A 23,446-nucleotide genomic window follows, 5' to 3' on the forward strand; every position below is an offset into this window, starting at 1 on the left:
CATGACGGTTTCATTACCACACAAATTTGGTCCTGATAATATTAGCGCGAAAAATTGGCAGATCTCACGTACAGTAGGAATTGATTCGCGAAGCACGAATGAGGAAAGTTGATGTGTCGCTTTAAAATCGGCACCACAACGTTACGAGGCGGAGGAAAATTATGCCGTGCGTGACTTCCATGTCATAATTTCGATGTTTTGACGTGTCACATTTACCATAGTCATCTATTCACGTCACCAGATACCAAATTTGGTATATTTGGAGCAAGCGAAACGGCTGTGAGCGTGCTATGAGCGTTGCATGTCATCATGTTCTATGACACGCATCTCATGATTACGGTGTGTGCACCAGTCATATACATTCATCATACATACATAAGTAATTCTAAGAAGGCATACATAAGTAATTCTAAGAACTGCAGCGTTTATCACGCTGCGCTGAAAATGCAATGCTATGCCCCAAAAGGCAAGCGCTTCCAATGATTTGCTATGACAAGAGTTACTCTATCATATACAGTAACTCTTCAGCTCAGACAACATGGTGGCACCCACTCGTCACTTTGCATTCTACACCTATTCACCTACGAGGCGGGCGCACACGCCATCCTTTGTTTTCGAAGATAACTGCCAGATAGTGCTCGTGTCTTACGTGCCTCCATGCGCTCGTTCGGCTCCGCTGCACGGATCGAGGCACTCTAACGCAGCGGCTCCATATTACAATTCACCGATTGTCTGGCGCAGAACATCAACTAAACGTTTTTTTCACTCTCTCCATACGCAATAGTATCGTCTTTCGACTACATTTTCAGTGAAACATGCAAATATGGGGCCAATTTTTCTCATTTCTTTTCAAGGATTTCACATTCCACTATATTTCGGCATGAACACCTAACAGCTTGAGCTTATTGGTAAAACCGGTAAGCTGACATGTGGGTATTGCTATAGGTGGGTTATTTCACCAAAGAAAACACACCAATGTTAACGGCGCCCCACCTTCTTATTGTTATTAAAGATGCATTGTTGAAAGCAGTATAATTATTAGTGAGTTTGACTGTATACTCGTTCTTGAATCACATCATACGTTGGTGGCACACAAGGGTTGCATGTCGGTCGAGTACATACAGAAATCATCTACGTTTACCAATGGACAAAGGGAATGTAGAGAAGCGAGATGAAATAAACAAAAATAACCTTCAAGAACGAATATACGAACAACTTTAAAACGGGCCACCCAGGTACACTTGAACATAGCATAGTATATTCACTTAACCTGCTGCTCATCTTGCAAGCTTTTTGCCGTTTTTATATATACACGACATGATGCGGAATAGAAATTGCTATGCAAAGCACTCGGTTGTAAACGTCCATTGGGTCATTAGAAGAGCTAGTAATGTTTGCCTCGTGTACCTGATTTGCACCACCCTTCTTCGTCGAAAAACTCTGCCGTCTCCGTTGGTCGCTTGTAGTAGCCTTTCATCACTGTAGGTGCTTTGAACAAGAGCTCTCCCGTTTTGTAGGGGCCCAAGCATCTTCCAGTCAACTTGTCGACCACCTATAGAATGGCCAAGAATATGCATGATACGTAAGTTTATATATAAGCTGGTATAACAGCGCTGGACTAATAGAGACATAAGAACACACAATCACACTCGTGTTGTGTGTTGCCTCTATTCTTGTGTATTTGTTCGCCCAGCGCTATTCTCTGAGAAAATTATGCATCAACAAGTCCGAATAGCGAGCGTGCCATGTGCACATCTCTTGGTGTATAGGTGCGTAAACAGGACATCTAGTGTCTAACAGCATTCTTTTAAGGTAAAATCAAATCCCTTACAAATAATGTTGAGATTTTAACACTTGTAAAGTTTTCACGACAAGTACAAGCGTAAGCTGCCACAGAGGACGTAACAACAGCGTGAAGTTAATACGTTGCTCTTTGTACGAGATTTAAATTCGTTTCCTAATAACTTAACTGTTAGAGCTTGTGGGTTGCTGATAATTCACAAGTGTCAAAAGAGGAGTCCCATCACTACTGTTAATGCAACAATTCTACGAATACATGTAATAGTAATTAGCATGACCGGTATCTAGCGCCAGTGAATATGGGTGCAAAGGCGGCCAATTTGCAGCGCTGCAACTTGGTCACATGCCACGGTCGCGCCCCCATAAGCCCCCTATGGGATCATGTGCCGACGCTAGAAGGCCTAGTTGACATCTTGTGCGCTAGGTTCACACTTCTAGTCATGTCTTCAAGGTTAAGATTAAAGATGTTGTAGGTAGCCGACGGATCTAGCCTTGCATAATTTGCAGGCAATTGCCCCGCCCGGTTTCCTCTTTACTAAATGAAGCTGTGTCCTTTGTTTGTTCTTTAACTTATCACGAGCAGGCTCTTAAAATAAAAATCGTTTATAGCGCGACGTAAGCCTGCATTAGACAGCGGCCTTTGTGCTATTCCACGTGCAGTACTGTGCCGGTACTCTATCTCGCTGAACTATACATCAAACATAATTGTCACTTATCACCAGTCACATGCGAGGTCTGTAGCAATCAAAAACTTCAAGAGAAGTCGCGACACTTGTTTCCTGAAGATCGAGGAACCACGCGGAAACATAATATCAGTCACGCTGTCGCATGGTGAGCCTAGCTGTTGCAGTTCCTCAAATAAACCTTGCCGTTCCTTCTTAAGCGCACAACATTTAAGCAAATAGTGTTCTATATCACCGTTTTACTTGCGCTTCGGGCACAAGGGCGTCGCGGACAGTCTGATCTTGTGAAGCCATGCTGGTGTACGCGCTGATCCCGTGCGAATGTGATGAAGCAAGCAGGCCTCTTCCTTTGATAGCCCTTGTGTCACACATGGCTGATGAGGCGTCAGCCATAACGAGTGAAAATGCTTGATTACCGCTTCTCGTAAGATACGCCGATTGTCTTTTGGAGCCTTCTTCGTTGGTGTAACCTCCAGAGCACTCCGGGCAAGTATGTCAGCCACCTCATTACCCGCTATACCCACATGTGATGGAATCCATTGAAACGTAATGTTTATAGCCATGCCATGAAGGTCTTTAAGGATTCGCAGTGATCTTTCAGTGCATCGAACCACAATCAATCCATGTTTTGGCCGCTGCAAAGCGGGCTTACTGTCCGAGATCAGCACAACTTGTTGCTGCCTACAAAACTTCAGTTTTTTCAGGGCTGCCTGAATTGCCACGCTTTCACGTGCTGTCGATGAAACAACGCACTCGTGTCTCGCTGCCCAGGAAACATTTAGAGATGGGATCACAAACGCTGCAGCGCTTGCTCCGCGCACTATGTCGACTGATTCATCGGTGAAAACTTTCAAATGATCGGCGTACTTTTCTTCAACATATTCAAGTACCAATAAAAGTATTTCTGCTGTGGATGTGCAACGCTTGCTTTGCATCCGTGGAATCGTCACCTGGCAATCGACATCTTCATGTGACCAAGGTGGGTCTTGTCGAAGTTGTCTTTGTTGGGGAAATCAATGATAAGATGGCGAAGGGTGTTGAGGGCCACGAAAGCTCGGGATTCCGTGCGTCACCGAAGGCGACTGAGTAGTGCTCGTCCTGGGCTTGATTCGCCAAGTCGGCAAAGCTGTGTCAGCAGTCGTTGAGAGGCTAGAAGACGTAACGGTGGAAAACGAGCTACATGGAGCACCTTTATGCTCGCTGCAAACTTTGGCACTCCCAAAGCAACTCTGAGGCCTTTTCGATGAAGTTTTTCAAGCCGTTCGTACTGTGACTCACTCGGAGAGATCAGGGGCAATTGGAAAAGCACACGGTTGACAATTACTGCCTCGTGTAACTATCATTGATGTTGGGTGACTCCCCCAGCTTGTTCCTGCCATCCTTCGAAGAATGTTTACACGGGGCGTCAGTGCCGACATCGTCTTGTCTACTGCTCGTCGCCAATTCATCCTGCTGTCAAGTGTGACTCCAAGGAACCTCATGGACTTCCTCAAGGAACATACAAGGAACCTCATGGCTTGACTGATGCACCTGGAAGTAATATTTTCATCCTTGTTTCTCGTCTTCGCATACCTGGGAATAGCATGAATTGAGACTTTTCTGCTGATATTGTTAGTCCAATAGATTCAAGATTGGTTTGTGCAGAGTGTAAAACTCTTTGGCCAATCATTTCCAATCTCTTATGCTGATATCCAGAAAGCCAAATGCATATGTCGTCGGCATAAATTGATATTTGTACTGTCTTGCTCACAGTCTTGAGAGCATTAAGTAAACCAGCCATGGCCACATTGAACAACATCGGAGACAGGACACTGCCCTGTGGCACTCCTCTGGTGATTTTCCTTGAGCTACTGAGCACTGTCCCTAACTTCACCTGCATCGAGCGATCACTAAGAAACGCCTGAACAAAGCGTAAAAGGTTCCCCGTTATTCCCATAGATGCAAGACCACAAATTTTCGCACCTTGGAACACGTAGTCGTATGCTTTTGAAACGTCCAGGAATATTGCCAGAGTTGAAAAGCCGTATGCTCTTTGGTGTTCTATGTGACTCACCAAGTCCAAGATGTTGTCCTGTGCACTCAACTGTTGCCGAAACCCAGTCATACATGCTGGAAGGATCTTGTGATTCTTCATCAACCATGTCAGCCAAACACAGGCCAGCTTCTCCATCAGCTTCGCTACGCACGAAGTTACTGATACTGGTCTGTATGAGGCCAGTTCTGTTCTGTCTTTACCTGGCTTCAGCACTGGCACGACCCAGGCTATTTTCCAGGCTTGAGGATTGTTTCCCGACTCCCAAACATAGTTGAAATGCATCAGAAGCATGATCTTCACTTCTGCAGGCAGATTTGAGATCAATTGGTTTGTAATTTCGTCAGGTCCAGGAGCACAGCGTCGACGAAGACAACTGATGGCTGACGTAAGTTCCCGCAGCGTGAAAGGTGCGTCGATGGCAGATGTAGAATGAGGCGGAAGTGGGTAAGGTGGTTCATTTTCTCTTCCAAATACATACACGTCAGCAAACTCTTCAGCTAGAGACGGCATTGATGTATTCTTGAATAACGCGAGGGCAATAAATGGTCTAGAAGGCTCGAACGTGCTTCCGACCCTATTTACTACTCGCCATATCCTTGACAGTGGAGTAAATACGCTTAAACTCTCACAAAACGTTGCCCATTGCTTCCTCCGAAGTTTGTTGCTGTACCGCCATATTGCTGCATTAAGTCTGTTGAACTGAGTTTTGCTAGCATATTCACCTCTTCAGTCATGTCTTCGTCACCACTACCATAGGCGGCACCGTTACCAGCATCTACAAGTGACAAAAAATAGAAAAATATAAAATTGCAGCAGTTCACGCCATCAAGAATCATTTTTGCTTCATACCCCTGCAAAGCAGCGATTCTGAAACCAGTGCTCGTCTGAGCAGCGAGAAATATGCCCCTTGAGGCGCACGCTTGGATCATGCTGGTTGGTAATGCCTGTATGAGGTACATGAACGCGTGTTACTTATTCGCGATGACACCTATCTATACCCCACGTTGCGTACTGCTAAAACACTTCGAATGGTCGCTGTTGTGTTTGCGTCAACCATATGCATAAGCAATGTGTCGTAACACCTGTTGAGTTACTAAATATCACGTTGTTTGCGAATTCTAGTGCGCACCGCTGACAAATAGCAACGTAACATGAAGACATGAAATGCACATCTGTGTACTTTTTGTCTTACTCCACGAGCGCATTCTCATGAATTCACTCGAGCGTAGCAACACAAAGAAAGTAAAGATGTTACCAGCAACCTGCACGATTCGGCACAGTGATGACAACGCTCAGATCGTTCCTGTTATCACAACTATGGTCCATCGTCACTCAGCACCTGGCGAGTGGTCTGGTGGCCCACTGACCATGTCGAAGTTATGTCAATGTGGCAAGGTGCTACGCTCCATTGAGCCGTCGATGTCGATTTCAGTGTCGGCATGTGGTTGTCGCAGGGTGCTACGCTCCGTTGAGCTGTCGTGCGGATGTTCTCGCTAAAATAAGATAACTTCGGCGTAGCGAATTCAATTTATACTTCCCACCGAAATGAACGATAAATACAAATTTATGAAGCGTTCGGTACCTCTCGAATTTCACTTTTTATGTCGCTGCTTCTTCAGGCTTTAACTTTCTTCTGCGAAATTTATGTAGCGGCTGTGAACGCAGGCGGCATTCGTACGTTTCTCTGCAGGTAATCAGTAACGAATTTAAATGATGCATGAGTGGAGAATACTTCTAGCTTCCCAAATGCTCCGTTTCCTTGCGCTTGCCACGTTAAGTGTATATATCACATGTCTTCACAATCGTCGGTCGCCAAAGATCATTGAAGATTGTTTGCGGAATGGGGGTTGCGCTCTCGTGACACATTACTCAGGAGGCAGATCCTCACAAAGGCAATAAATGGCTGAATATGTGCTACGAGTGACGTCAGCTAAATTAGCCAGGCGTGTGCCATAATGAGCGTTAACAGAAGAAAGAGGGGCAGGCGAGAGTCCTCTTTAAAAGCGCATATATATATATATATATATATATATATATATATATATATATATATATATATATATATATATATATATATAGTGGGAGTAATAATTCAATGGGCCAGTTAGTCTTCGTGAAGGTATGGGATATAGCACAACGGGAGCGTTGTCAATGAGGATAAATATATTTATTTCACAACAGTTTCGGGAGGGGTCCTCCCTTCATCAGGGGATGAGTTATACTGACATCAAAGTATAATCCGCCATCTTGTGGTCATGGCCTTACCACATCTTTAACCTCGTTCCACCATGTCGTCACAGTCTGTGCACTGCTACTGCGTCGGTCATCTCTAATATTCAATGCTCCCTGCCTGCCAATAACCCCCATTGCCAATAACCCAAGCATTTTGAGCAGCAACCATGTATACTAGGGGGCGTGACTCTGGAGTACCACAGAGTCACGCCTGGTTACAGAACTGGTTTGGAAGTGGACCGTAATTTTTGTGAAATAGCAATTGTTATTGCAGTGCTGGCTATTCAAACTTACAAGAAGTACACGTGTACCCCTATCAAAGTATTGTATAGCCGTCACGTCAGATTAACGACAATTGTAGAGAAGCGCAATCCACTTAAGCTCATTCATCTAGCAGTGTCAAGGGCTGTCGTCCTCGCTGGCACATCGCGACATACAAGCTTACTGCATCTGGTGTTGCTAATGCCCATGCTCCTATTGGAATTGTTGAACAACAGTAACTCAATTGTTTAATCGTTTAGTAAAAGTGCTGTTTAGTAAATCAACAGCAAATCAACGATCAACGTTTGTTCATACCTGTAGAGTCATTTCGTAACGTTTCGCTTGATCAAAATAAGTACAACACTGTCACCTTCACTCCACATGCTTCGCATAACATCGATTCCCAAGTTAGGTAGGATCTGTCGAATTCGATTTACACAAATGATCCAACCCATAGTGACTGCATCGCGTGCATTTAAAAAATGCCCCAGACTAGTTTTGTTTCTGTTGTTCTTTCGAACAAAGTGCTATTGACCAGAATAGGTGAGAAAATAATTTGAATACCATTTATCGAAGTCACGAAGGCTAGTACGAATTGTGAAGCCGCAAGCGTATAAGCTTCGAGGCCCGCGTGTTTGAGACCTGCAATCCAGCAGATCGGACGAGCGATATAAGCAATGTAGAGACTCGGCTTTTTCGCGTCTCTCTAGAACGTTAAGGTCAAAAGGACGTCTCCTTTGGGGCTCTTGCATCTACGAGAGACGCTGAGGCATCTCTTTCAATACTTCCCGCTTTGTTCGACCTTGATTATTGATCTACTTGGAGTAGTAGCCACAAGGTGAGCCTTACTGCGCTTGCAACCAGCATCGGTCGTTTGTCGTACATGTTTTCTACAGCAAAGCACGAGCACTCCGAAGGCTGACTTTGCACCCGCCGCAACACCTGCCTCTCGCAAAGATTATGACCACTTCAGTGGGGCATCAGCAACACCCTTAGAGCCACCTAGCTATGACGTCACAGATCCGGCTCAGTGAAGCTCTCCACGTGAACACTATCATTATCGCAGATTTATTGACAAAACCTCTGAATGAAAAAAAAGTGACCTCAACTATAAATAAGTTTCCCGTTTTCTTCTTCGGGTCATTAAGTCTATACGCTCGGTTCCCCGAGTTGGCCGAACTCCGTCATATGTGCATGGCACCCTTTTCTCTGGCTTGTTTTTTTTTATTTTTTTCTTGGCTCTAATTGCGGTGTTATGCAGGGCGACCTCTACACGTTGGCAGCGTTGGTTGCGCCTGTCTTGTTTTTTTTTTTTCTGCAGATTTATGGCGTGCTTTCAGTCTCTTTTTCCAATGTCTTCCTGGGGCGCTTATGGGTTCAGCGCAATTTAAAATGATGGTGAGCGACTTTTCGAATTCCGTTCAAGAAGCCAGATGCGGAGGTGCCTCTCGCTTCATATAGCCAGCAGGGCTAACTTTAAACCGACACTATGGTTTCGGCTCTGTGACATCAGTGAGCGATTTTTCACTCATCGCTAATTTTATTGGTTTGTCCTCCTTCTAAGTGCCGCATAATCGCTTTCCGTTTATAAGTAACGTTCGTAGCCGACTTCAGTCAAGTTGCTTTAAAACACTGCTGGGGGTAGGGGTGGTAAACAATTTTGTCCAGAAATTCGCCAGAGCGTTACTGCGCGCCTCAGTGGCTGTCCTGGGCATATAGGTGAGTGAACGGGGGGGGGGGGGGGGGGCGCGACGAACCTTCCCCTCTCCTCCTGAAGGAAAACCCTGCGTACACTTATGGTCCTTACGGCGATTTCCATTGAGAGAGCCGGAGCACCTAAAAGCACGCTGAAAGTACTCTCTTCAGAGCCGGCGTGTTTCAGTGGTCGAACAAGTGCAGGAGCACTGTCATCCATCGGTAGAGCGAGAGTGCTTTTGCTGCGCCAAGAGCAGCCAGGAGCCGTTTGTAGTGCTCGCAGCTGAAAAGCGGAGTACCTAGACTAGTCACGTGGCCCTTGAACGTCACGGTTTCCGAATTTTTCTTCAGCCGGCGAGCGTGGCGGCAATGGTAGCAACTATGTGTACTTTGACACCACTGTTTTGTACGGGTGGCTACAATGACAGCTGGGCGTCTGCCGAATGCGTCATTGCGCAAACATACTAGGTATTAAAATAATGAACACGTGGCTGACCGATTTCACGCGTATTTTCCCACTGCCCCCCAAAGAATATGCCAGGGATTGGAATGTTTCAGTCACATGGTCCCCCACTCATCACCCTCTTCCTTCACCTGCCCTCCGGGAGCACGGCGTGTTCCAGTGGCAGGTTGGGTGGCCCTGCTCTCAGTGCTCTGCCCCCCACTCCTCACTGCCCTGCCCCTCTACTCCTGTTCTCTCAATGTAATTTGCCATTAGTCAAGGGCGCCGTTGGAGACGGCCGCTGCCCGCTACGTGCCACCACGGAGCTTTGTGCATAGAATGTGTAGGGGGGCTACTTTGAAAGCCGTCTATCCAGAACGGAGGGAAGGATAGAACGTAAGACCGAGAGGGAGTTCCGGTTCAGTCATGGCGATTTGCACGACCAAGACGTGAGAATAGCGACGCGATGTGCAGAGAACAGACGGGTGGATGCCCGGTTCTATCATTTGAACGAATACAAAACGGTATCCGGACGATGTGCGTTGGATTGAAATGTAATGGCGAATTCTACTTGTCGAGCGGGAGCATGCTCCGCGGCCGAGAAACTGCATTCCACTGGTAGATTCGCAGCGTGTTCTCGTGCTTCACTGGCAGATTAAGAACAACTCACTCCGTGATGGAGCATTCCACGTGCTCCGTCTCGCAGAGACAGATCTCGCCGGAACTCCGAGAATGCGTTGCTGTCATTTCCGCCACAGTAAGGCAGTGCTGTTGCCTGCAGCTACCATGAGCGTTTTTTTTTCCTTTTCGAGGTGGTGCCTTCTGCGCTGTTTACATTTCTCAAACGGCATTGTTTGATGTTGTTGGATGTGCTGCTGCTGGTTTGCTTTTCGCTTTGAGCGACAGCGAGAGCACTAGTAGCAACAGCGAGGACGAGCCGCGCGTGATTTCCCGCCGTGTGCATGGCCGAAGTCTCGACCGAACATAATCGGCTATGTCGAGAAAGTTTTCAGGACTGGTTTAGTGACGTATGTGAAAAACCTTCCGGCGCGACCTCAAGCTGGGCATTAACGTGGTCCACTCGCAGATCTGGCTTGGCGCAATTCGAGTGCTCGCTCCAGAATTTCGGTGGCCGCTCCGGATCTACTAGTGAAGTTCGCGATAAGCGTTTCAACCCGGAGAATCGAATTAGCCTGTTTTGCATACCACCGATTCAAACCGAGACACCACCTAGCATACACGGAAGATGTTAAGACAAATAATTTGTTAAAATCATCTCGCTCTGCACTCTCATGTATTAAAAACAACGCCTGTCAATTTTAATGCTTTCGCGCGTTGAAAGCATCTCCTGAATTCTCCCAGCTCGCCTATTAGCTGTTTGCGGCCTCTCGTTCTTCCGTTCTATCATCTCCTCTCCCTTCTACATACAACGCTCGCATATTAGCCCTCCCCCCCCCCCGCCAAGCACATACTCCTTACCAGGCTAAGGGGGATGAGAAAGGGGGTTTTGCAGTCGCAATTAACGGGGCCCGCCTTTCTAATTTTAGTTCCTTGCGCCTCGTAGCCGCATGCTGTGACTTGGATATTCAGGTTTCCTGTGAAGCGCTATTTCTTAGAGAGGAAGGAGTTTGTCTTTTTGCCCTTCCGCTGACAGTTTCCGTAGCCGTCAATGGGCCGATAGACACCAACGCCGAGTGCTGCATATTCCAGTCTCTCGCGATCAATAACAAAGCCACCCAAATGCAACGTCATTTAGGTGTTTTATCTAAATGTTTCAGCAACCACCAATAAGGTCCAAGAAGGTTTTGTGGGCATAAAACACAAAATGCAGAATGACTAGAAAATGACCCAAATGACTTATAAGAAGCCGCCAGGTTTACTCCTGCACCACACGGCGAAAGCAACAGGCAAACGAAAGCGTGCACAGTAACTTAAAAGATTAAAGAACTACCAGCTCGAATATGCAACGATGGCAAAAACAAGAATTTGTAGGGGGGGGGGGGGCGTAATATGCACACATTTTGGTGTAGGAGAACAGGTAGCCAATTTTTCCAAATAAAGCTTAGTTTGAAGTGAGCGACCTTCATGTTTAAATATTGAGCAAAATATTAAAAGAAACCTGAAACATTTTCACCTCTATCAGAAATGGGGCTGTCGTGGCTGCGGATTGTCTATAGAGCATTATTAGCACTAGAAAACTGCGGCTGACGATAATACAAGATCAAATTGGGAGCCAACGCATTGAAATGCATAGTTTACGTAGGATCAATGAGCAGGAGGAACTGCCTCAGGTATGTTTGCTGGTGTTTCAATGAGAAGATCTACCTTTGTCACAGGCGCCTTGTGATGTTATTCTTCAGTAGTCGACTGTCCCCGTCATATTGCTTTGTCTGGCATGCCGCTGTTGGTAACTACATTCGGGAAAAAAGAAACTGCAAAGGGGATGAGCATGGCGCTTTCGCCCTTGTGAAGAAAGGATGTTATGGGGCCACTGAGAAATGGGAAGAGGTCGATGGCCGAGGGGTGGCGACCTGTGCTCCCGCAAAAAACGCGAATGAGAGTGCCGTCATTCCACTTTCTAAAGAGGCACCTCTGATTGGTACGGATTCTGGAGGAGGGCTTGTTGGGCTGCCGGATAGGTACACACAGGTTTGCACGACCATTACCTTGCAATAGTGACCGGGTAGAAACGCAATGATCCTTCACTTCTGCCATGCACAAGCGGTACAGTAAGAATCATCATCCCTCCGACACAACGCAGTAAAGACCTGATTATTAACAAGGGAGTGTTGACCTGAACTGCAGCAGAATGTGACAGTCGCAAAAGTAGGGGCATCCTGGCCAACACCGCAAACGACTGTGGCTATCCTCGAGACATAAGGCCCATAATTCGGCAGAGACACTTCTAATCTGCATGGAGCATTGTAGTCACGACGCAGAGGTTCTGACGATAAAACCAAACGCGACGTTTATATGGTGGCGGTACAATGCTCAAGTAAAAAAAAAATCGTCTTAGCAAAGACAAAACAAAGGCACTGGCCCGAGGACTGCCGCGCCTTTGTTTGCCTCTGTTTAAGCCCGTGGCATTTCCCCACCTCCTGCAACAGCATCACCTTGATGCTAACCCAAGCGCTACGGTAATGATGAACAACAAAAAATTTGTCAAGTCCCACGTATCTTAGAAATTGATGTTGCGCGAAGCACGCGGAGAAGGTATAAATGTAGTGTAATCTTTTAAGTGAGCGAAACGTCAAGAAATGGCGCTAAGGCATGCACAAATATTGTACGAACAGACATATGGTAAACAGTTGCATATCTACTCTCGCGTAACGATTCCAACAGCAACATAGGTATAAGCAACATAAGAAGTGGTAAGCTGATATCTTGCACTTTTGCCAGAGAGGATGGTGGCCCTGAACAATGCTACATAAATGAGCTTTAGAGGATGGCGCTTCCCTACGATTGTCAATAACCCGACGAGAAGCCGCAATGATGGGAGTAGGTATGTACTAGTTATAATTTTCGATAGCTTGAACTTCCACTACAATGGACGTTTAACGAGCATTACAGTCTATTCCAAAAGTGGTTCCCAGACCTGGCATGGCTTTGTGGTAGAATAGGTGATTGCCATGCAGAATGCTGGGGCTGGATTCATGCTGGGACCATGATATTTATTCTATGCATTCGTTAGGTCAACGCTGGTGATGCCAGCTTTTAGGGGCAATTCTCCTTAGGGCCGATCTGGTTGGCGTTCACCACGCCCCATAAAATCCAAACTAAAACCCAACACCTGCACAACAAAAACAAAAACATGTGTAATCATGCATGAACATGCATGATCACCCGCGCCATTCATCTGTTTATCCAACCATCCTCCTCTCGACCTGTCTGTCCGTCCGTGCATTTGTCCACCCGTCCGTGCATTCGTCCACCCTTTATACTAGTCGGTGAGTAACGTATACAATATTGACCTTATAACCTATAGCTGCAACGACTCGTCGTCATTCACTTTCTGAAGATGCACTAAACGCTCTCGAATAATTATTACCAATGTTTGTTTACACCAATCCTTGGTTGACATAAAGTGTAATTCACATGCAGTGCATTGCGCCTAACTACAGTTGATCTTAACTAGACGTGGTGGCTGTATCATAGGAGTACGTGTGTAATGTTTATTAAATTGGGTAGCCATCACTGAAGACACTTCAAGAACAGTTCGGTCTTTTCGAAAAGGAGTTGCGAGACCAGGCGTAGCTCTGTAGTAGAATATTTGGCTGCCACTTAAAATTCTGGGGTTCGATCCTTCTTGGAACATTGACATTTTAGAGGCGAAGCTCCTTATGGTCTAGGGCGACCCCGCGTCTATCCGGCGGCGTAGCCAGTCCAGCATGTTTTTACAGACAGACAGATGGACGGACGGACGCTACGCCTCACTCATGATAAGTCACTGCACGTATATGCCGCGATTTTTTTTTTTACTTTCTTCCGGTCAACGCCACCAATGTCAACTTTGCCTTAGCACTCACGCGCTAAAATACCCGTGTGTATTCTCACCGTTCCTGTATAGATGCGGAGTGTCAATCACCAGAGGCGCATACCCGCATACGAGTGGCACATAACCGCTCGCGGGTATGTGCCACTGTCTAATGGAAAGGGTTGGACGACGTACGCGACAGTATTGTCACATTATTCATGTCATGATCACCGAGTCGTATTCGTCAAACGATCTTACCTTACCCTCCCATAATAATTTTGATTTGCCCCAAGTTAAAGGGGTGATGACGAGTGCACCCAGACGTACAAAGATAGATAGACACATGCCGACAGTGCTTGCAGTACGCAAGCAAATGCTTCGCATTTACACTTTATGTTCCGAAAACAATGAATATCCTGTTTTAACCGTACTACGTGCACAGATACAGCACTCTGGTCGCGGCTCTGATCGTCGTGGTGGTTAACATTCTGTCCGGAAGGGCCTCGTAGTTAACTGCGCTCACTCGTCTTAGGACCTTGCAAGTTTCCAACTGCCTACCAAAAGGCTTTTCAGAAAGACCTTTGCTGCAAACAACGGTTTAAACCAACACTTGGTCACCCGGTTGGTAGTCGACTTGTCTGTAGCAGACCTTGTAGCACAATCTGTCGATGCCCTATTCGTTAATGACGTTTACATGAGCGAGATTGCGTGCTTCTTCGGCTCCTTGCACGGAACACTCGGTACCTTCTTCAAGATTGTCTACATCGCGTGGAGTATTGTATCCAACATTGTCTCGACATCACGACCATACAGAGGGTAAAACTGCGTGAAGCGAGTGGTCTCTTGCATAGCGGCATTATACGCGAATGTTGCGCAAGACCGTACCTCATCCCACGTCTTGTGCTGTACGTCTGTGTACATAGCCACATATCAGTCATCGTTATGTTCAGCCTTTCGGTCAGTCCATTTGTCAGTGGTTGCGATGCATCATGTAACAACTTGACTGAACGACGTGTTAAGGAGCCGCGCCGTAATCGTTGTTCCTTGGTCTGGGATGACGCAGGATGGAGCGCCGTGGTGCTGGGAAACGCTCTCCACAAAAAGCTGAACAACTTCAGAAGCTGTGCATTTTGGAATTGCCTTTATTTCGGTGCAGTGGGTGAAATAATGCGCAGCAATGATTATCGACTTGTTTTATGAATACGACTAGGGAAAAGAACACAAGAGGTCCATGCTGACCTGATCAAGGTCTGGGTGCAAGGGTGATCGAGGAAGGGTGTTTTGGGTGGCTCAATAGGGTGAAGTAATTCCGCAGGCTTAACAGATGGGGACTTTCAGCGCTGACACTCCTGGTAGGTAGGCTTGAACGTATTGCTTAACGCAAGCGGCAAGTTTCGGCCAGTAGTAAAACTCGAGTTTCTCACTGAGAGTTCGGGTGGTGCCCAGGTGGTGACATCCAGTATCGTAGTGCTCAGGCAAACAAAATTTCGTGATGAATCCCAGCTGGGACGACCAATAGTGAAGTGTTGTGGCTGGCAGCCGCATTTTTTTCTGCGACATGTGCTGTCGCGGACAAAACGATGACAATGTGCAAGCTATGTGTGAGGCAGAGACAGGTTGCCGCCCTCTAGATGTTAAAATATAGGTCACAATTCATCATCTACTCACTGCCCTGTAGCTATGTCTGTTGTGCTTACGGCTCTACGCAAAGGGCAGTAGTCTTGAGGTTTTAAATGACAGGCTCCAGTGCCACGCGTCACAACGCGTCTGCATCTTCGTGCGCATGACCTGACTTAATCACGATAGTGACGTCGTACGTCTTAAATAGTAGGTGGCACTGGTATAGTCATTCGGAAGGGTATCTTAGTTTCACCAGCCAGCACAGTGAGTGACGATTAGTCACTACTCTGAATGGGTGGCTGTAAGGGTAAGGTCGAAGCTTAGCAAGTGTCGATACAACAGCAAGACACCACTTCTCCGCGGTATTGTAGTTGCACCCCAGGCGTGAGTTGGTGCGACTAACGTAAACGATAACGCTTTCGACTACATCCTGCCGCTGTATGAGTAGTGCGCCCAAACCGATGTTATTGTCGTATTTATCAACTTCTGTTTCGGCTTCATCATCGAAGTGTCTAAAAACAGAGGGCGATGCCCAGAGATGCCGCAGCTCGGTGAATGTTCTGTCTTGTTCTGAGCTCCTAACGAACGGTGTGTCGTCTGTGGTGAGTCGACCAAGTGGTTCGGCAATTGGCAAAAAGAATGGCCTATAAAGCGCCGGTAGTATGCACATAGTCCTAAAACCATCGCACAATTCAATTACCCTGCCAGCGGGAAAGGGAGCAATACGAAGCGCGTGCGTATTGCTTCAATTGCATTCAGTTGAAGACAAAATCCGGGAACACTTGAACTATGTCTAACCACACTAAAGAGACTAACACAAAATGCTCGAGCATACCTTAAACATCGTCGCGGGGGCTGGGAAGCCCATGTCTACACCGGTTGCGTGATCCCGTGACGGAGAACACAGCAGCGATGCCGCTTCAGTCATGGCATAGACGTTCGCAAGCACCTCCAGTCCCTCCCCGAAGGCTTCTTGAACAGCCTTGTATTGAGATGGAGAGAGCACCATACCTCCTGTACACACACGTCGTAGTCCTCCGAGCCGTATTCCGGTGCTCTGCATTTCACTCACGATTGTCCGGAGGTGCCAAGGCAACAAAATAGCTCCCGTTACCTGCATGGTACATAGGGATATATTAGTAGTACCGTTAGTTGTCGCGCAGGAGGTCGGCCTTTTGTGTATCATAGGCCAAATAACGCTGTAGTTTGAGCTCTTGATGATAAGTGGTTTTTGATTGCGAAAGGCCCAGGTGTGCAAAAATAGCGGTATCTGGGGATTTACGTTCCAAAGCTACAATATTATTAACAGAGACGTGTAGTGGAGCGCTCCGAAAATTTCGACTATCTGATGTTCTTTAGCGTGCACTGATATTGCACAGTAAATGGGCCTCCACCATTTCGCCTCCATCAAAATGTGACCACCATGGCTAAAATAAAACCCACGACCTTTGGGTCAGCATTCGAGTACCGTAATTGCTTTTTCACCGACGTGAACAGGTGTGCAAGAAGATGCGTTATTACAAATAGTGTGGTGTATACGACCACTAATGGTTTAAATTTAGGTAACATATGTAGGCAAAGTGGCCTTAGAACACATGCTGTTTGGAAGCGTAGAATATGCATATACCATGAATTTATGACCGAGACATGTAGAGTTATGTATGGTAGTTCCGTCAACGTCAAGTGAGAGTGATGCTAAAATACAAGAATGTGAAAATAACACGTTTATGCTATGAAGGTCAATGAGCTTCGAAGTGTTGAAGAGTGCTTTCTAAAAGCTTGAATTGAACTCAAACACGCACCACACACACACACACACACACACACACACACACACACACACACACACAGGCATGAAACACGCACAGCACACGCTTCCAACACATTTATTCATAGCGCACAAGCTCGATTATATACATGTCGCACATGCGCCCTTGAACATCAGAGAAGGCCAACAGCACACAATATAGGCATTCAATTTTCCCTCTCACAGCCAAGAGCTAATAAACTGGGATTCACCGGGAAACAAAGATAGTGAAGAGGCGCTTACACAGTTATTCTTTCAGATTCGAAGAAGCTTTTTGGCTAGCCTGTGTAACGCTGCGCTTCCATGTGAACGCGCCGCCCACAGCAGCTGTTGGCGCGGTGCCAAGTAGGTCACAATGCTGCTGCGCGTTGAGGTCACGCTCCCCTCGCAGTGCGCGCTGACGTCACTCTCGCTCGCTTGCTGCGTGCTCTTCGTGGCCCCCCGCAGCTGCCGCCTTGGTTGTTCGCCCGCAACACCTGCCGCGACCACCGCTCGCTTCTTCACCGACTCGTCTGTTCACGCGCAATAAACCTGACTCACGCAGAACTTACGCGTTAAAACATGTCTGTACGTTATACCTACAAGACCTACGCCATTAGTCCCCTCAAACGAATCTTCCAACGCTCTCCGCAGCACACGTGTTGGCGCTGTTCAACCGATGACGCCACCTGTCCGCAATGCTGCTGCTTCGCATCCGATCAAGGTTCCCGTCGGGGAGGGGGTCCAAGTTTTTTTTTTATGAAAAAAGTCTTCAAGATTTTAGGTGTTGTTTTTCTTGAACTTCTGCCAAAAATTGTTGTCTCAGAGATTCATGCATCGCAGCCACACAACATAGAAAGCGCAATGAGGTGCGCATACTTGCCATCTCGTTTTGTTAATTTTTGACGTGCTCCTTCCGGGGACCATGTACACGATACCCTTATCCTGCGGCAAGGTGTACATCGGTAAAACAGAAATATGTGCGAATTACGGAATATGGAAGCACGCCCAAAAATTACCAAAACGAGACTACAAGTATGCGCACCTTGTTGCGGATGCCTCTAACAAAAAGATTTGTGTGGCTGTAACGCACGAATCTCTTACACAGGAATTAGCAGCAGAAGTTGAAGAAAAAAACAGGAGGCGGGGTGTTTTCATAGAAAAAAAATAAGGACTACTGAATAAGCGTCTCTTCCCTAGTTTTGTTTCCAAGGGAATGCCAGTTTATCAGTTCTAGGCCGTGAGAGGGAAACTTTTATGTCTTGATAGCGTGTGCTGTTTGCCTTCTCTGATGTTATTGCGTGCATGTGCGACATGTATATAATCTGGCCTGTGTGCTATGAATAAATTAGTTGGAAGTGTGCCCTGTGCGTGTTTCATGCCTGCGTGTGTGGGTCGCGTGTTTGCGTTCAATTTAAGCTTTTAGAAAGAATCTACGAAACAGCCCAACAAGTTTTTTAGAAATGTTTTCTACTGTGACTACCGAAGCAGCATCTGAAAAAAGGTCATAGAACGATCGTCAGAAAATATCACATGAAAATTGGGTACGTCTTGGAAAACGAAAAAAAATCATTGGTACCTAAAAAAAGAGGTTCTCGCCAATGAATATCGACGGTGAAGTAGAACACACGTAAGCTCAAACAGGGCTCTATTTTAAATAGCATATGGTTCATCGCATTGGATTAGTACATCAGACAAGCTAGGCATCTCCTCATGTTTTCCCCTATACGTTGATCATCACTGAACAGAAGGTGCTTGGGCGTACTAACTGTGTGGCTCATCGTATGATAAGTCTGCTTTGTGGGACTTCTGTAAGTTGTGGCATTGATATCGATAGCCAACTGCCTCTATATTCCCAATACTTATTCGTGTTACCTTTGCATTTGCGCGCATATGGGGCTAGCCGACCACTACGCCAGAAAAATTGCCTATTGTGACCTCATAACAGGTACAGAACAGTACAGTTACAAGACTGACAAACGTTACTTTAATGAACAGGCATGCTACCAGCAACCACTCCGGTCGTCGACAATGATGAAAAAGCGTGAATTCATGGTGCATGGTCACATCGTGCACCTTTCCTTGCGGAATACGTCGATGGATTTCGTGTAGATCAGCTATACATCACCAAGCTAACGCCTACTTCCTCAAATCTGCAAGAACGTTCTGTTGTTCTTTTTACGCCAATTTTCGTAACCGCTTTGTTGCGGGGAATATAGTGGTATCTAACCCATTCGCATTGTTATATTTTTAGCGCTGTTTGTTTTCACTATGATGAGTAGCGTGCAAGATAAAGCATTAACAAAAATAACTTAGAACTATGTGCTGCAAGTCATATCCACTCTTTCTAATCTAGCGAATGCTGTTGCTTTGTATGGCCCTACGGGAAAGAATGCAATGGCAGACTAAATTTTAAAAGAAAAACTCCTCCGCAAAAATAAAATGACTTTTTTAACTGTCCATGAACGAAGTCGTTATGACCCTTAATCACATAGGATATTCCACTGATATTTCCTTGGACAATCTTGGGGTACTACCGATGTCTCAACATAGACCAATGTGGCGTTTCTGCCAATTTCAGGATTATATTTGAGAGCGTACGCGCCGCACGCAGGCAAAAAATAAAAGTCAAAATAATACAGCCTATAAATAATTTCACAGAAGCGATTAATCTACCTTATGTATAATCGCCTTTTGCAAAAAAATTCTCAATACGCTACAATGTACTCTATTTCTCCTACGTGCTAAAAAGTGAAAGTTTTGAAGCTACCATCAAAACTACCATATAAAAACACGATGCCCTAAAAAAGTCGCAACTTTACCGCAAAGCGAAGCAATGAACACGATATCGAGAAATTGCACGATCACGTGCAACATAGAAAGCAAATCAAAACGTGCCCCGCGTTTCTCACGCACAAGAGACGCAAGAAACGCATTAACAGGTATACAGATGCACGCGAATAAGCGTCTAAGTTGTTACTTCTGTGTCTGCAAAGCGCGCGCTTTTCGCCAACGAATATTGCAGTGATTGCGGCGACATTTGTGCGCCCAGTAACTACAACGAAATCGTTCCACGCAAAGCCCAATGCCCAAGGCGATGCTTCTAAACAGATCCGCGTGTGCTGGACAATTATTACACGTCAAATTTTGCGGAGGGTCACTGGCAAATAAAAAAAAACTACAGCCCGATTTGCAAGTAGAGTTAAAAGAGGGCCACGTTTTCCGTTAATGGGTTCCACTCTGTTAAATGGGTGCCTTTTTCTTTCGTTTCATGGAAGTAGCGCTGCTTTTCATTGCACCACCATTTTAAAAACTCTAGAAGACGTAGTGATATAATCGCAACCGCACCGCGACATAGTTTCACTGCTCATTAGAAGCGTTTTACACACGAACGTGAAAGCTTAATATGTCATTTTAACTCAGCACAACACTACGAGGTGGAGGTAAATGATGCCGTACATGACTTCGTCTCATAATTATCATGTTTGGATGTGTCCTTTACCTTCGTTATCCATTCACGTCGCGTGATACAAAATTTATTATATATGGAGCTAGCGAAACGACCGCGAGCACGCTATGAGCGTGGTATGTAATCATGTTCCTACATGACATGCGCGTCAGGATTATCATGTTTGCACCAGTGATATATTTCTGCATCCATTGACGTCACTTTACACCATATTTTGGTATATGTAGAGCTAGCAAAACGGCCGCGAGCGCATCATGCGTGTGGCATGTAGCATTGTTACATGACATGCATGTCGTGATTATCATGTTTGTATGTGTCATTTACCTATGTCGTCCATTCGCGTCACGTAATACCAAGTTTGGTATATGTGAAGCTAGGTTCAATGTGAAGTCATGTTCTTACATGACACGCATATCAAGATTTTCATGTCATGGCTAGTCAAATATGTTCTACATACAGTCAGGTTACGCCATGCCAACTTTGGTGTCGATACTATCATCTAAACGGCCAGGAGAGCTGAAAGTGACAGATAGACAGACAGACAGATAGATACGCTCAAAGTTTCCGAAGTTCGCTAAGCAATGCTTTGAATTTTAAAAAATCGCAGCATATTCATGGAGTGGATGATGTTGAGTAAGGCGAACCTTCGCGGTTTCTCAGCTTGAGATCTGCGTGTCGTTGTACGCGTTTCCCCGCCGCCTCTCAGGCTCTCAACTCCGGATCCGCTTGCCTTTGTGGACGTTTCGCAGAGGGCGAGTGCACACCGCGCTCGCTTTCAGAGCCATCCACTCCACCGCCTTGTCTTCGCTTTTTACGAGGTGCACAAGCGCAGCGACTGCCGCAAAGAGGAAGTGCGCCAAGAGCGAACGCACGCAAGAGCGCGAAACCCAAGGGCATGCGTCCCTAACGCATCGGAGGGAAGAGAGCGCCCCTAGCGTCATCTAATCGGCGATTTTAGTAATAAATGAAGGGATGGATGGATGGATGGACGCATGAATCGATATGGCTGTACCCTGTAGATTGGGCGGTGGCTCACGCCACCAAGCGGTAACACTTAGTGAACCAAAAACTAGATTTTTTTCCCTTTAAATAGTGCTGTTGAGGACTCGTACTTTGCAGTGAAGGGTTTAATTTTCACTCGTGCCTTGGCTTAAGCCCCCAATCAGATAACCTCCTTCTAGTTAATTCTACCCGCTTAAAGTCTATTTTGCCCTCCCTGTCCCTAAACCCCAGTGCTTTGAAAACTCTTCGCCATCATCCTGAACTCCAATGGATGGATGGATTGATATGGCTGTACCCTTTAGACCAGGCGGTGGCTAACGCCACCAAGCCGTAGTACTTAGTGAACCAAAAACCAGATTTTTTTTCTTTAAATAGCGAGTTTGAACACTCGTAATAGTGAAGGGTTGAATTTTCACTCTTACCTTCACTTTAGCCACCAATCAGATAACCTTCTTCTAGTTCATTCTACCCACTTAAAGCCTATTTTGCCCTCCCTGTCCCTAAACCCCAGTGCTTTGAAAACCTCTGCGCCATCATCCCTAACTATAGGGTGAAGCCCTTTACAGAACATTATCAAGTGTTCGGCAGTTTCCTCTTCTTCTCCACACGCACTGCATACCGTGTCTACACGTTCGTATTTGGCCCGATATGTCTTGGTTGGCAATACTCCCGTCCCGGCCTCAAATAGTAGAGAACTACCCCGAGTATTATCATAGATCCTTTCCTTGGCAATTCCCTGCTTAAAAGTTCGATAGATCTCTAGTGTGGACTTCTTAATCATGCCAATTCTCCGCATATTGGTTTCAGCTTCCTTCACCTTCCTAACCGATAATTCTTTTTCGTTTGGCCCCCTGCTGTCTTCTAAGTATTTACTAGTCAATTTTCTGGTTCGCTTCCTCCATTTTGTATCGACATTCTTCATGTACAAGTAGCTGAATACCTTCCTAGCCCAACGCTCCTCCCCCATTTCTCTCAATCGCTTCTCAAATTTTATCTAGCTGCTAGCTTCCCTGCCCTCAAATGATTGATTGATTGATTTGTGGGGTTTAACGTCCCAAAACCACCATAAGATTATGAGAGACGCCGTAGTGGAGGGCTCCGGAAATTTCGACCACCTTGGGTTCTTTAACGTGCCCCCAAATCTGAGCACACGGGCCTATGACATTTCCGCCTCCATCGGAAATGCAGCCGCCGCAGCCGGGAATCGAACCCGCGACCTGCGGGTCAGCAGCCGAGTACCTTAGCCACTAGACCACCGCGGCGGGGCTGCCCTCAAATGATGTACATCCATATCACCATGTACTCCCTGATTTGGTGTATTCCCGTGAGCTCCTAAGGCAAGCCTACCCATTCCACGTTGCTTAATTTCTAATCTTACTTGAACTTCTGATCTCATGCACAAGACCGCATTGCCCAACGTCAGACCAGGAACCATGACCCCTTTCCATATTCCTCTCACAACATCATACCTATTGTAATTTCACAGTGCCTTGTTTGTCATCACCGCTGCATTCCTGTTACCTTTAGTCGACACGTATATTTCGTGTCCCCTTAGGTACTCGGCCCCTTTGATTATCCATACGCCCAGATATTTGTATTTATCAGTTATCTCTAGTGTGACCTCCTGTATTCTAAGCTCACTACCTTCATTGTCATTAAAAATCATGACTGCTGATTTTTACTTACTGAATATGAAGTCTAACCTATCTCCCTCATTACCACAGATGCCCACCCATCTCAGCAAATCTTCCTTGTTGTCAGCCATTAGCACTATGCCCCGCCGCGGTGGTCTAGTGGCTAAGGTACTCGGCTGCTGACCCGCAGGTCGTGGGTTCAAATCCCGGCTGCGGCGGCTGCATTTCTGATGGAGGCGGAAATGTAGGCCCGTGTGCTCAGATTTGGGTGCACGTTAAAGAACCCCAGGTGGTCGAAATTTCCGGAGCCCTC

General features: G+C 46.2%; 1 protein-coding gene across 1 annotated transcript in view; it reads right to left on the reverse strand.

Moving 5' to 3' along the window:
- Positions 1-23,446, reverse strand: part of LOC119170844 (uncharacterized) — a 70,577-nt gene that overhangs the window by 18,491 nt on the left and 28,640 nt on the right. Inside the window, exons 6-7 of the mRNA XM_037422115.2 lie at positions 16,078-16,356; positions 1,408-1,552 (exon numbers count right to left, since the gene is read on the reverse strand). Coding sequence (XP_037278012.1) covers positions 1,408-1,552; positions 16,078-16,356 — 424 coding nt within the window. The remainder of the gene's footprint in view (positions 1-1,407; positions 1,553-16,077; positions 16,357-23,446) is intronic.

Source organism: Rhipicephalus microplus, chromosome 2 (genome assembly GCF_043290135.1).
Source record: "Rhipicephalus microplus isolate Deutch F79 chromosome 2, USDA_Rmic, whole genome shotgun sequence".
Lineage (NCBI taxonomy): Eukaryota > Metazoa > Arthropoda > Arachnida > Ixodida > Ixodidae > Rhipicephalus > Rhipicephalus microplus.